General features: G+C 37.1%; 1 protein-coding gene across 1 annotated transcript; it reads left to right on the top strand.

Moving 5' to 3' along the window:
- Positions 1-6,537: 6,537 nt before the first annotated feature.
- LOC139732342 (immediate early response 3-interacting protein 1-like) lies at positions 6,538-9,215 on the top strand. Its single transcript, XM_071643213.1, has 3 exons — positions 6,538-6,676; positions 7,685-7,786; positions 8,934-9,215. Exons 1-3 carry the CDS (start codon positions 6,586-6,588, stop codon positions 8,987-8,989), a joined length of 249 nt encoding a protein of 82 aa, XP_071499314.1. The 5' UTR covers positions 6,538-6,585; the 3' UTR covers positions 8,990-9,215.
- The last annotated feature ends 5,782 nt before the right edge of the window (positions 9,216-14,997 follow it).

Below are 14,997 nucleotides of genomic sequence, written 5' to 3'. Positions count from 1 at the left end.
CTCTTTGATTTCTCCTTGAGCGCAACTTATTAACATATTAATTTTGACAAAAATCGAAATATTTTAAGCTTGATCAGAAAGGAAACCTACAAGTTTCAAATAAATGTACAAGTATTCATATGAATGTATATGCAATATATCGACATGATTTAATTCATTATAATGTATCTGCGTATCCCTCACATTTCCCTGTAAATTTGTTCTGGTTTCTTAAAGTTTATTCTTATATTGAGAGAGCGTGTGTACTTATTTACGTCTATCTTACTTTGTTCATTCAGCAACTGATGTGTGCTATTTAGCCTTCATGGAAGCATTGGTTTCTTCATACCCTTTGCCGATTTGCAGCAGTATTTCCACCATCATCGGTAACACATCTTAACAAAATTATGTATGTAATTATAAAGTTTGGTCAAGTGTAGACTGATATGAAAAGGGTTAACTGGTGGGTGCATTGAGTAGCACTTTCATTGTGGTCGTACAATCATTGAAGCAGCTTTTATATATTTTCTTGCATATGATAGTTGTTTCTCTTTCTCATTACTCGGTGCTAAAACAAATATATGTCTCTATAATTTTGAACAAGTTGGCGATATTACTTATCTTTTCAAACATGTAAAAGCGTTTCAGATTGAAACAATAGCGTATGATATGTATATTGCTTAAGTATTCAGCAACATTATAATGGTATCAGCATGTAGCATCGTACAGTACAAAATTATATATTTTGTGTGAGTGTGTATACTTACATTGAATGGGAAAATTACTTGGGCCCTACATTCTCAAGAATGTTCAATTCAAGGTCGATGTGAAGGAGATGTATATTTACGTGATGATATCAAATAACATGTTAAGATAGTCGAAGTTGGAAGAAATGTGATATATTTAGATCTAGCTGCTCAACTGACATTGTGTGCTGTCCATCATGTGCTAAAATCAGCGATAGTGTCATTGTAATACACTATGTGCTGTAGTTTCTGGCGTACTCTTCTGGATAATTCGTTACCTTGAATACTCTGACGCTCAGGGTCAATATGAAAATGTGCTGATTGGAACTTAGTTTTTGACCGTCTTCAGAGTACACATCATAGATATCTTAGGATTTTTCTAAATTTTCTCTTTAGTGTAGATTAGGTTACCATCGTAGTTCTTTGTATTCACTATTCCAAAAGATGATGATTTCAAAGTGTCACCTTACGTCTTGCATTCGGTAGGATCATGACTAGGAAGGTTCGTCATTCCAAATGTTGTATGTTTGTTTGTTTGTTTGTTTGTTGTTCTCAAGGATGTAGTGCTAAAAAAATCCAAGACTGAACTGAGTTCAGTGTTCCAAAGTCCTTGTAGCAGAGATTGAGATATGTTTCCTGGCTGACCAAACTGTATGACGTATAATAATATAGGTAAAATTAAGATATTATGTGCGTTTCATGTACGTATTAGAATAGCACCTGTAAAGTGATTCGGCTGAAAATTTTAGCAGTTTTATTTTATGTAGAACCATATATGAGACATATTTCAGAACAAGCAATTCGCGTCTTTTCTATCTGTCACATTCATCTGTGTTGCACATTTTCTTGTCAGTTATTCGCGTATAAAATGATTTAATGGAGGGTGCATGTTACAAGTTTTATTTCTGACCTCGCTATATACCTAACGTTATTGTCGCTAGAGTAAAATCATTTTGTGTTCAGTCAAAGAAAGAGAGAAATAAAGACAGAAACAAAGCTCATGTCGTTTATGATTTTATACATGAATTAAAAAAAGACTTGTTTATGAATCATTAGTGAAGACATCAAAGTCGAGCTCGGAAAGGGAATGTCCAGCGTTCAGGCGATCACTGATGGGCGAGCTCTAGTCAAAATACGATAAGCTGTGAACATCTCGCTACAGGCTCGTAAGTTTTGTGCAGAGATTTATTTCCCCCCTCTACCCATTTATGTAATATTATTGTCATGACGTCGTTTGGAACCCGAAAACAGCTCGTCGAATGAGTGTGATTTCGTCACAAAACCAACAGTAAGTCCCCGGATGGTTTATATACATGTGAATCTTAATTTTGTATCATTACTGTATTTCCATTTTTACCATTCACTCTTGTCACATTAATTCGAGGATATTGTTTATGTCAAGATTATGTACTGGTCTTGCAAAGATCATCTAAATAATAAATGTTGTTTTATAACATAATAAGGGGTAGAAATCAAACTGATTGAAACAGTATTGCTGAGATACGGCTCCGAAGTTAAGGACCCAAATAAAAACAAAACAAAACAAAACACGCACTGATTGTTTAAAAGTGCTCTCAGTCAATAATCTATTTTATGCCTTTTAACTTCATTTTAGGATGTGAGAATGATTACTTCTTCAGAAAAGGATATACTGAACCTTTAGAAACTCATCGTTGTTGACCCAAATCTTGTAAGCCCTATTTCCGTATACCTCAGAGAAAATTAGCCCTTATGACCAGATGACGAGGTTTTTGTGAAGTACGGTTCCATAAAATTACCATAAATTAGGCTAAAAAAAAGAAAGAAAGAAAGATGAATTCCAAAGAAATTACAAATTTGATGAAGTTTTGTGTATAAAATGAATTAAAAGTTGACTGCATCTAGTCTCCAATATAATTGTGCGTGCACATGTATTTTGAAACCTTTCACTTTGTGAAACAAATGCCGTGTCAAACGCAAGTATAACGCGAAATACTGGTAAGTTATAGTTTTGTATGTGTGTGTGTGTCTGTTTGTGTGTGTGTATATGTGTGTGTGTAGACTTCTTTTCTTGGACCTATACCCCACAGGAATCTCCTTTTTTACCGGTTCCCCCCACACATCATCTCTGGTTTTGTTTTGTTTTGTTTTGTTTTGTTTTGTTTTGTTTTTTTCAAAATATGAATATGTCATACTCTAGACTGATTGAAGTGTTTTCTGTCGGCTAAATGTTATCATTATGTGAAGTTTATTCTGTGTACATAAATTTATATGGGATTTTCAGATAATGTTTTTAATGAACACCGCTCACGTTTTAGTAAGTAATGCGTTTACTAAGTATGAATCAAAGGTTTTATGCACGAAAACTTCTTTTTTTAAGTTTAGTTTCGTGTTATTAACTCAATCAGCTCATTTGGATAAGGAAGTTTCAAAATGAAGACAACACACATACACACACACACACACACACACACACACACAATAATATAAAAACAACGTTCACATAATAATGGCAGAGACAAGATCAGTAGCTTGACAAAATCGAACAAAGATAATTCTCACAATTACAAGTTTTGGTAACAGTAAAACTTATACCCTATATATGCACATCAACATTCTACTTACATTATTAGGTAAAAACAAGGAAAAAACAAGGAAGGTAACAAACCATACCGCGTGTTTTTTGTTTGAGCACTGAGTATGAACTCATGAACACATGGGCTATAATAATGGGGGATTTCAAGTTCGTTTTTCTCGCTATCGCCAATGCTGAGAATATGAGTAGGAAATCACCGAATATGATGAGGTCCGACACAACGTGTTATTATCATACCATATTCTTCAGTTCCAAATTAGATAATCGCTTAGCTAAATTTCTTTGTTTTCTACTATAGGCATTAACTCTACAAAGAACCTAATTCATGTACAACCAACAAAACTTCCATTTGTCATGCCATAGACCTCCTTTCAGATATTTCCACTGTATTAGCTTTAATAGTACATGTAACATGTATGAATGATTATACGTTGGGTTCATGGTATAGGCCTTATATACGTATGTGATATACACAATATTAGGTACTAATATGCTTATCATCGTTGTGTCCTCAGCACTGCTTGCGCTTCTCAACCGTAACTCTAACGGGGTGTTGCAAGAAAGTTGCAATCAATTGCAAATAATTGCTAATTTTGAAACAACCATTCTGATTGGCTCAGGGTCTGCCCTATTAAGAAGACATGCATGCAACAATGATTTTGATTGGCCAGTGACAATCAGTTGCAAGTTGCAATTGATTGCAACTTTCTTGCAACACCCCATCTAAGTCTTAGCGAGGAGAAAAGCATAGAGCTTGTATAAAATTTGTGAATTACTCTAGGAGATGAGGGCATCTCAAGATCCGTCAAAGACTCCATGCATGAAAATTTGATATCATGACGTCAGGTCAAACAAACAGAAAGAAAGGACTATGACACAATGATGACAATTAGGACAAGAACGAAAGCAGGGACGGAACAGGCAGGGAAACAAACTAAACTAAAGTTGAGCATGGGAGTAAGTTGATCCACCACCCATAGCCCAAATAATAAAGGAGTTAGACACTCCAATTGTGCCATTTATTGATGAGCCATGACATAACCCCTAACCCCACCATTATTTTCTATATTGACACAGAACCTTTTGTTGCAGAACGAAAAATGCATTTTCGACCATAAAAGTGAAAAGGTGTAAAACACATGAGTGCAGAATTTTTCCATGTGCATCATAATTGATATTATAGCTATATAACATGAATATTAGATGATGATTGTGAAGTTCAGAGATGGGTGCGATGAACATAAATTTATGTATTTCTGTAGACATCGTATAATGTTATAGGACTGGGGTAAGTTGGGGCAAGTTAAGCCATGGTCCAGCTTGCCCCACTATATAAGGTCCCATCTTGCCAAAATTCATTTCGAAGCAATTCACATAGCATTATATTTTTAGATATGAAACTAATGAGAAAAATTTCAAGATATGTGGAAAGGTAGGAAGAAAAGATAAATAAACTTTGTATTTTCTTCTTGAGAATAATTGAATCTTTGCATCTTAGTTGAAGACAAAAGTTTAATGACAGTCCTATTTGATAAAATAATCGAATCCTAATATCTGTGTCATGTGTTTGCACACAAGGCTGGAAGTTTATTCTAAAAGTCAATATCATGAACTTTCCTTTTCGTATCATTTTGATCTTGATGAGAAACTTTTATGTTTTACTTAGGCCAAGGCTAAATGCCATTGACCTAAACTCAGCCATTGCATTATAGCTAGTTTTTATATAATGCATTTCACACTTATCAAGTATCTCAATGCACTTTACAGACTATTAAATCAGTATAATTTTCTTATAAAGATAGAATATCATTACCATGTAATTTTACTTTATATCCATTTATAATCCATTGGTTTTCGCTCTTTCAACGCACACAATCGAGAAATGAGATAATAATCAATAAGTCTTGAAGATGTCTTTATTTTTTGATTGAAGCTGAGTAATCATTAAAGTGGATAATACTCTTATTTCAGTTGTTGTATGCAAATGTACCTTTGATTAACAAAACCTTTACATAACACAATATTCTAGGTCTCAACATTTAGATCTATCCTCTTATTTCACTGTCTTTTTATTTGTGTACAAAAGTATGTATAATGGGTTTTAGGAGTTTGTCATAATGAGAGTCCACCATCAAACTATATCTATAGGGCCTATCATTGCCTATTATGTACACACAAACACGCAACTTGAAACTGGCTGCTGCATGGATTGAACTAATTTTCCTTACAATAAATTTGACAATTTTGATTTTCCCCAAAATGAATGTGTTTGTAACTCTGTACAGGGACACAAGTAATAATTTTCTCAATTTTGTAGTAACAAGATTTTGTTTTTCTTCTGACAGAACAATGTTTTTACTACTTTTAGTTTGTTTATTTGGACAATGGTTTACTACATGGAATACTTTTTAAAAAAAATCGAAATAGGAACACTGTGAGTACCGGAAGTGTTTGAAATGAACGACATGAACAACATTGGAAGTTTGCTTCAGGTAATGGTCAACTTATTTGTGACATGATTTGCTTAATCAGACATGAAACTATGACAGATGGATGGAGCTGACTTTTCTTATCAAGTTGACAATCTTCGTTTATAATTTGTTAATCCATCAGTGAAAGGGGCTCAATTTGTTTCCAAGTGTTGAAGCATGAACAGAAGATGATAATTACGTTGGATGTTGTTGAACTTTACGACATTATATTAAAAAAAAATCAAGTAAAAATGTTTTTGTACTTGATTTACATCTTTATCTAGGTCATTGCTCAACTTACCCCTGTCTGCAGCACAACTTACCCCATCAGATGCTGGATCAACTTACCCCCTTGGGCAAGTTGAGCCATTTGACCTCTGTTTTTGTTTTTGTCACAAAGGTCATACTGGCCTAATTCTGAGTGGGGATAACAAATAAAAACAAAAAAAGAAAAACAAAATGTTTCCAATGGATTAGATAAGATGGAAAGACACTAATTTCTGCAAGATAACCAGTCATTTCTGTTGTAACATGCTAAAAGCAAAAATTGGCTCAACCTGTAGACCCTACCCCGCCTTCCCCTACACACATGCGCCACCGCCCCCACCCACGTCACCCGGCCCACTATCCAGCTTGCCACGTAACCAGTGCCGTACGCCGTATCGTAACGCTACCGGCACGTTCGGATCCCCGTGCACCGCACCGTGTGTGTGTTCGGTCGGCGATCAATTTACAAGCAAGCTTCATGACTGTTGTATGTACAATTGTACCTAACTAGCTAGTGACTGCGGAGGACATAAAAATAGTAACTGAAATGGCGTTTGGAATCTATTCACTGCTGGAAGCAGCGTTGTTGTGCATAAATGCCATCGCAATTCTGAATGAGGAAAGATTCCTCAACAAAGGCAAGTACCGATTAAGGTCTAGAACCAGAATTCTACCCCTAAAAAGTGTGTCGTTTTTACCGATTGAAACGACATCGTCCCATATATAGAACTTGGTGTATGGTTTAGTAAGATCTTGAGGTGAGTGGACTACTACAAATTGTACGTAGGACACCTTCTAGTCTAGGCCAACTAGATCCAGCTCCAGAGGGAGTCTAGTACTAGGCAGGCCTCCAAAGTACTAAAGAACTGTAGACCAACAAGCTGAGCCGTGATGTGGTTAGTTCAGTTTCCATGTGCGGTATTAGATTGTTCGGGAACAATGTCAATGACAATGTACAGTATGATGAACTGAACTGAGATGTTGCTGTGTTTCTGAATGTTTTGCAACTTTGCGTACAGAATTCTGTTTTGTGGAATGTGGATGATGTCACATCTTCAACATGAACACAAGTATTCAAAAAGTTACATGTCGAAACTAAGTATTTCTACTGAAAATCGAGAAGCTTGGGAACTTGCTGCATTAAAGTAACTGTTAAAGATTGACTCACAAGGCCAACAAGGAGGAGGTATTCTGTTCATGTTTCCTTGCTGACCTTATGAAGGCGAGTGTGCACAGTTCTGTTACTCAACTAAACTGTATTTAAAGAACCCTATACAATTACAAAGCAAATTATGTCGTAGATTCGTACTTATCTGCAGGTAGGGCCTACTGTAAAAGTGGAAATTTTCGTGGTGTTGAAATTTTTGCACATTTCATGCAACCAGAAACTAGCGTGAAAAAAGCATGCGAATATTTTTCCTTGCCATAAATAAGTTCCAGTAGTTGATGTCTTGATTCCACGGAATTAAAAACATGCGAAACTCTTCTTACCCGGCTGAGCGCAAAAATATCCACTTTTACAGGAACTAGATCTTTACACAGCCCTGTTGCTGTAGCAAAATGATTTAAGTACATGTTTGTCTTCATGAGATATACCATGTATGATGTAATGAAGTGCCAACATGCTTCTTTTCTGTTATTTGCAGTTGGTTGGGGAAGTGAACAAAATGTTGGAGGCTTTGGGGAGGAGCCAGGCATGAAAACACAAATCATCAGTCTTATCAAATCGATACGCATCGTCATGAGAGGTAAGTCGACACGAGAGCCTCTGAGGATCACATAGTCATCCTATGGTTTTCAAGTACAATTTTGTACGACTTGTAAAATGATTTTGACATCAAGAACTAATCAAGAAGTACGCATAGGTTTTTCTGCCCCATTTTCAAGAAAAAATTTTGACAATGTCCTACCTGTGAAAGGACTCCGTAATTTTTTTTTTTTTTTTTTGGGGGGGGGGGGGAAGAACACACCCAGGCTGCAAAATATTCCATGAAGACAGCATTTTTCGAGGTGACTTAACAGTAGTCACACAAAGGTGACAATCTCATCAGAGAACGGTATGAAAGAAGGATTTTGATCCAAGGATACATTTTCGGAGCACAAATACACTAAAAAAAAGAAAAGAAAAAAACCCAACAACAACAACATCACCTGATTTCTTCAGATGATGCCCTGATTGTCAAACTGTAGCCTTGGTGTGTGGAACTCTACTTTTTGACTGGACTCTAGTATGCAACTCCCCTTGAATTAGAGATACACTGTATCTATATTCATGAATTGTGAAATGCTGTACAAACTTTACACAGAGTAGGGAGCAGTAAATGGCTCTGCATGTTTTCTTTTCACACTTCTTCCAAGGCCTGTGGTGTGATAAAAACAAAACAATTTAAGACAATGGTATTATAGCATGTTCAGGATGATTATACCTGAGTACAGTGGAACCCTGTTACATGTATAATGAAGTTGATACAGTACATAACAACACTCTGCTGTATCAAAGGCATACATTGTATATTGGTGGTCCAAACTTCGTAGATACATGTATCTGTGTTGTTGCTGGTTTTTTTCTGATCCAGATGTTTGTTGTTGTTTTTCAACTCATATGTAACAAGAAACTAAGTAGAACATGGAGATTTTGGGGTCAAATGTTCCTTGCTGTAATGAGGTTACCCTGTGATACATTTAAGAAGAGTAGTCATCTTTTTTATCCATGTGCAGTTCATTTGAGAAATCTTATACAGACGTATACAAATGACAAAATACACTCTACATACATGAACGATCACATTACCAATTGTGGTATAATTTGTATCATGGATTAGTGTCATTAGACTAAAAAGTAAATTTCAGTTTTGTTTTGTTTTTTCTCTCTCTCATCCTCCCTTCTCTCTGCAGTACCTCTGATATTTCTGAATGCAGCAACTATCATTGTGAAACTTCTGCTTGGATAACGCAATGTACTGATGCTAACTTCAAGCCATGAAGGAACTTTTCAACACATGGACATTTGTATGCTGGCTGAGAAAACTAAAAAACCTAGAATCACTTGTCCTCAGGGGCAAGATGGAAGGGATTGAGTTCACTGAGCTGCTGCAGTTATCAGAAGACTCATATTGTGTCTTGAGGACATTTGGAAGGCAAGAGTTTAGCGTGTTTTGAATGATCAAAGCATTTCCACGGAAGAAAAGAAAATGTGTACACATACAACATGTTTTGCATTGAAAGAATTACTTTATGACCGCCTGCCCAAGGTCTCAAAGTAAATTCTTTCCTTGCTTCAGAATACACTGTACATGCATTAAATGTCATATACAATGTATTTGTTACGTTAACATGGAAGGTATTTTTGAAATGATTTGCAAACTTTAAAGTTCACGGGTCCCTTTTGCAGCCCTGCAAATTAGATTCCTTTCATAGTTTGTATATTGTAAAGGTAGGTAACTCAGCCCTATTCTCAGAATGATATAACTAAAAACTTCTCTATGATGGAGGGGGAATAAATGATGTAGATTTTCAGTGAATTTACTGGGAACCCCCCCCCCAAAAAAAAAAAAAAATGCAACCATTGTTCGTTGTACAAAAGGGAAGTGTCTGTACAACTGCCATGAGGTTAGTTTTTCATTTCTTTTCTTTTTTTAAAACCTCTGGAGTACAGTACCTTAGGATTTCATACCATGTTTTGAGAGACATTATTCTTTAACCATGCAAACTTTGATGACATTTACAATAGGGATATCATACAAGCCTTTAAGCGGTTATTGTTTCACTGTGTGTGTGTGAATTGTCACAAAGTAAGACAAATAAAGGCAATCCAATAATAATGCCTAATATTTGTCATGTTGCACTTGCTAGACAACCTCCTTGCATGAAGTTAGATTGTTTATCATGTTACTAAAGACACAGCTGTGCAGTCAAATTTGCATGCATAGGTCAATGACACATACACTAATGTAGGTGTATATCAAATTGGCAGAGTTAGCGAAAATAAAAGGCCCCAATTTACATTCACAACCTCGTGCATTCAACCCCGGAGTGACTGCACCCATCTCCTTGGTGTCGTGAATGTAGTTTATTCACAACTCGAAAACATGATGTACAATGTACAGACAGTAGGATATAAGCCATTGTACATATTTGCTTTGTTCTGCACAATAGCACTGTGTTGTCAGTGATGTACTGATACTACATTCTGTGCATATTGCCATTTCCCTTATGTACTAAATGTATTAGTGTGACTTGTACATGTAAGCCTATCATGCAAGGCAGACCTGTTAGAAATTTCTACTATATTAACTAGAAATGCCTTAGTTGTCAAGCGGGGATATCTAAAAGTGTTGACCTAATATATAGGATGATTCATGTCATTGTGTTCCCAATAAATCATATGTTTCTGTGAGTTCTGCACTGTCAGTACATGTATACAGAAGTAGGAACATAGAAAAAAATGCTCTACTTACTAACCATCAACTGCAAGGTGTGAATCATGTGTTGCAATAAGACTTTTTAGCTCTCAAATAGCAGTCATGCATTTACAATGTATTTTCTTTTTAAGTTATTTGGCATGTCCTGTGTGCAGTCAGCTTACTCCTTCATTTGCGTACAGAATTTTGCCTGTTGCAGTTAGTTACTAGTTAGGCAGTGCCCTCAATTCTAAATCATTATAAATGCAACTAGATGAGAACTTTCATTTCCTTTCCTTGCCATCAACAGGTGGTTTTGTATTTTGCTATCGTACCATGATTGAAAGAAAGAAATATGTACAATTTGTACAGAATGGATATCAGGACAGGATTCTTCAACCAACATCCCTGCCAGTCAGACTTACTGTGGGCTAGTAAACTAGACAGACACTTGCCAGTGTAACATATAGGCCTATGTCAGATACTGGTCCAAGGCCCATCGTGCAAGTAGAAGGATTTTTTTTAATGTTATTCATTTATGTATTTATTTATCATTCCATTCCTCCATTTGATTTTCTGTTTTATTGCATTTATCTATTAATGTTTCCAAGAATTCTGTTTTGACAAGAAGGAAAATAATGAAATTAATCATATAATGTACATTGTACAGTCATGTTAAAGATGATTACCAGAAAACGGTGTGTAAATGTGTGTGTGGTGTGTACATTCACATACAGTGTATTTACTGTATTTGCAAAATAAACATATTATGTAATAATATTGTGAATTTATTGATTTGATTTTATTATTTGCAGGACTTTCGTTTAAGAACATCGCAGGATTATCTTTGTGCCAGATTGCATAATGGAGCCACACACTACTCAGTATTCTCTGCAATGGGGGACAACTGGACATACTTTTGCAAAGAACTTCATAGATGCGGGAACAAAACACACACACACACACACACACAACAAACAAACAAAACAAAAACAGCCATGACACAAAACATATATGACTCTTTGAAATGAAGTTTGACAACGACATTACAAGTAGGAACACTAACATACTAAAATTTCAGAAATGTCGTACATGTACTTGTATAAACCTATTTTCCTTCATTTTTCCTTCCAGAAATTTCTTCATTATGAATATTCTTACACATGCATTCATTTGTAAACTGCAATGCTACCAGCAGTTGGCTACCTTAGAGGGGTTGCTTTGATAGGTGTGGATGTAAGTGTACCAAAGGATTAAATAAGTGTGTGATTGCCGTGAGGTTGTCTGGTTTAACATACGCTGTAGCTCTTTTTAGTATGGAGCTGTGCTTTCACCGGCATGGAGAAAGTTTTGCATGTGTGACTTGGTGAGACCACGTCGTGTACATGTGAGTGTGATTGCTTGGTACAAATTATATGCCTTTCATGATGCAAGCTTGTAAAGATGTTTTGGGCCAGGTTGTTTATTACAGGGTGGGATAAATTGTTCTGAAATAAGTTGGAACAATGAACCGTGGATGAAGTGTGGAACGCATCATTTATTATGAAAATATGGGTACATGTACATCTTGTCAAGACCTAGTTGTACTGGTATGTTTGTATGACTGTACAGTTTGATATAATTATGTGAGTTTTTGAATGACTACACAAGGACGAAACTGACATAAACAGATATACCGTGCCTACACAGTGTATGCTGCTTCGTCTTCTACATCAATTAGGCATGAACAAACTCGTATATAAATGGTCATGATAGATATTGATTGGTGATTGGTCATAAAGCAGCGAGGATCGAAATTGTTACACGTGACATTGTATTGCGAGCATTGACGTCACGTCAGGAGATAATGATTCGGGGGGGGGGGGGGCATTTCATGAAGCGTTTTGGTCGGATATTTTTTCTGACAAACTGTTACAAGCTACAGAAATCCTTGCATCTGATTGGCTAAGAGCAACTTTGTCGGACAAAATGCTTCATGAAATGCCCCCCAGAACTTGACCGGCTGCCGACTGGGCTTTAATGAAAGTGGTCGATTTGTGTACAGACCATAATAATTGTATACAATATCGCCTTGTCTATCGTTGCAATATAACACTTTAATAGTCCTTTGGGAGTTGTACTTTTGAGTCCAGACAATTATTTTCCCTCGGTGCTGCGCACTACGGGAAAATGATTCTCTGGGAAATATAACTCCCGCGGGAAAATTAGATGTTAGATGTTAGATACATGTATTATGATCTATAGCGGAATCGAATTGATTTTGACATTTTGAAATGAAAAACTGCATGGAAGCAACATATCATACACAAAACTTAAGAGAAAACAGCATCAAACACGTCCAAATTAGTGAGGGGCGTGTACATGTATGCAACGGCGTAGCCAGGATTTCATCTTAGTTATTAGTCTGCGAGGGAGCGAAGCGACCGAGCCCGAGCGAGCGGAGCGAGCGAGGGGGGGGGGGGAGGGTGTGGGAGGGGGGTGTCCCCCCTCCCACGGTAAGAACTTTTTGCATTTTGATGTTGTAAATGGTGCAATTTGATGCATGTTTTTGCGCGTTTTATCGACGTGAAACAGTCCCACTTGTTTAAGGTAGCAGTTTATTTTGATGTCGATTATTATTGAACAATTTGCCTGTAAAATGGTATAATTTAAATACACTTCTTGTATCAATTCTCTTCACTGAATCATGAACGCGACTGAACCCGAGCGAGCGGAGCGAGCGAGGGGGAGGGGAGGGTGTGGGAGGGGGGTGTGCCCCCTCCCACGGTGAGAACTTTTTGCATTTTGATGTTGCAAATAGTGCAATTTGATGCTTGTTTTTGCGCGTTTTATATCGACGTGAAACAGTCCCACTTGTTTAAGGTAGCAGTATATTTTAGTGTAGATTATTATTGAACAATTTGCCTATAAAATGGTATAATTTGAATACACTTCTTGTATTAATTCTTTTCACTGAATATCACGAACGCGACTGAACCCGAGCGAGCGGAGCGAGCGAAGGGGGAGGGGAGGGTGTGGGAGGGGGTGTCCCCCCTCCCACGGTAAGAACTTTTTGCGTTTTGATGTTGCAAATGGTGCAATTTGATGCATGTTTTTGCGTGTTTTAACGAGTTGAAACAGTCCCACTTGTTTAAGGTTGCAGTATATCTTGATGTAGATTATCATTGAACAATTTGCCTGTAATATGGCATGATTTAAATACACTTGTTGTATTAATTTTTTTCTCTGAATATCATGAACGCGACTGAACCCGAGCGAGCGGAGCGAGCGAGGGGTGAGGGGAAGGTGTGGGAGAACATTTTGCATTTTGATGTTGCAAATGGTGCAATTTGATGCATGTTTTTGCGCGTTTTATCGACGTGAAACAGTAACACTTGTTTGGTAGCAGTATATTTTGATGTAGATTATTATTGAACAATTTGCCTATAAAATGGTATCATTATCTTCTTGTATTAATTCTTTTCACTGAATATCATGAACGCGACTGAACCCGAACAAGCGGAGCGAGCGAAGGGGGAGGGCAGGGTGTGGGAGGGGGTATTCCCCCCTCCCACGGTGAGAACTTTTTGCATTTTGATGTTGCAAATGGTGCAATTTGATGCATGTTTTTGCGTGTTTTAACGAGTTGAAACAGTCCCACTTGTTTAAGGTTGCAGTATATTTTAGTGTAGATTATTATTGAACAATTTGCCTATAAAATGGTATCATTTAAATAATCTTCTTGTATTAATTCTTACACTGAATATCATGAACGCTGTCTGTTCAGCAATCAAACAGAAAAAGCATGCACACGAGGGTGTAGATATAGAGGCATATCCCCTCCCACACGAACGTGATTTTGCGTTTTCAGACCTGAAATTCAGCGATCTGGTGCAAATTTTTGGTGCAATACTTTTTCATCGAAGTGTTAAAATCACGGAATTTAGCTCTTATTCTGAATGTACACCATCTGTGTGTATGTATAAAGTCTAGTGAGGTAGAGCTTAGGGGAAGGGGGATTTCCCCTCCCGCTCGCGGAGCTTTTGCGTTTTTAGAATTGAAAGAAAGCGATCTGGGTATAGCCACAGTCTACTTCTATGCATGGCGGCCTAGAAGGGGGTAGGGGCGGGCGAGCAGGGAGAAGGCGTGGGCGAGTGTTATCTCCACCCTTCCCTTCCGATGGAGCTTTTGCCTTTTTAAGGTTGAAATTTAGATATCTCGTATACGCATATTTGATGGAATCAACATTTGGGAAATCACAAAAACCCCCCCACAAAACAACTGATGGGGGGGGGGGGGACTGAGGGAGGAAAGGGTCGATTAAAAGGGGAAACTCCCCTTATACATGAGGGAACCTTGAGTTTTCGGAATATAAGTGTTAAGTCTTGTGCACTCAGAATTATTCATAATTTTTGTGCAAATCTAAAAAGTGTACTAAGCTAGGGAAAGAGGCACAGAGGGGGAGGGTTTGGGAGGGGGTATCCCCCTCCCAAGCACGAGAGATTTTGCATATTTTGAATTGAAATTCAACGATCTGGTGCACACTTTGAGTGAAATATTCAAACAAATATCTTATTTGA

Source organism: Diadema antillarum, unplaced genomic scaffold, assembly GCF_040938485.1.
Source record: "Diadema antillarum isolate AM-2024a unplaced genomic scaffold, OU_Dant_1.0 seq00000413_RagTag, whole genome shotgun sequence".
Lineage (NCBI taxonomy): Eukaryota > Metazoa > Echinodermata > Echinoidea > Diadematoida > Diadematidae > Diadema > Diadema antillarum.
Note: the sequence above shows the minus strand (reverse complement) of the source record. Positions and strands in the feature narration are given on the sequence as shown.

What these genes read in the sequence shown, in the direction of transcription:
- LOC139732342 (XM_071643213.1), top strand. Translation starts at nt 6,586, where the DNA reads ATGGCGTTTGGAATCTATTCACTGCTGGAAGCAGCGTTGTTGTGCATA. An exon ending in GGAAAGATTCCTCAACAAAG is followed by an intron (nt 6,677 to 7,684) that starts GCAAGTACCGAT and finishes TGTTATTTGCAG; the next exon opens with TTGGTTGGGGAAGTGAACAA. An exon ending in GATACGCATCGTCATGAGAG is followed by an intron (nt 7,787 to 8,933) that starts GTAAGTCGACAC and finishes TTCTCTCTGCAG; the next exon opens with TACCTCTGATATTTCTGAAT.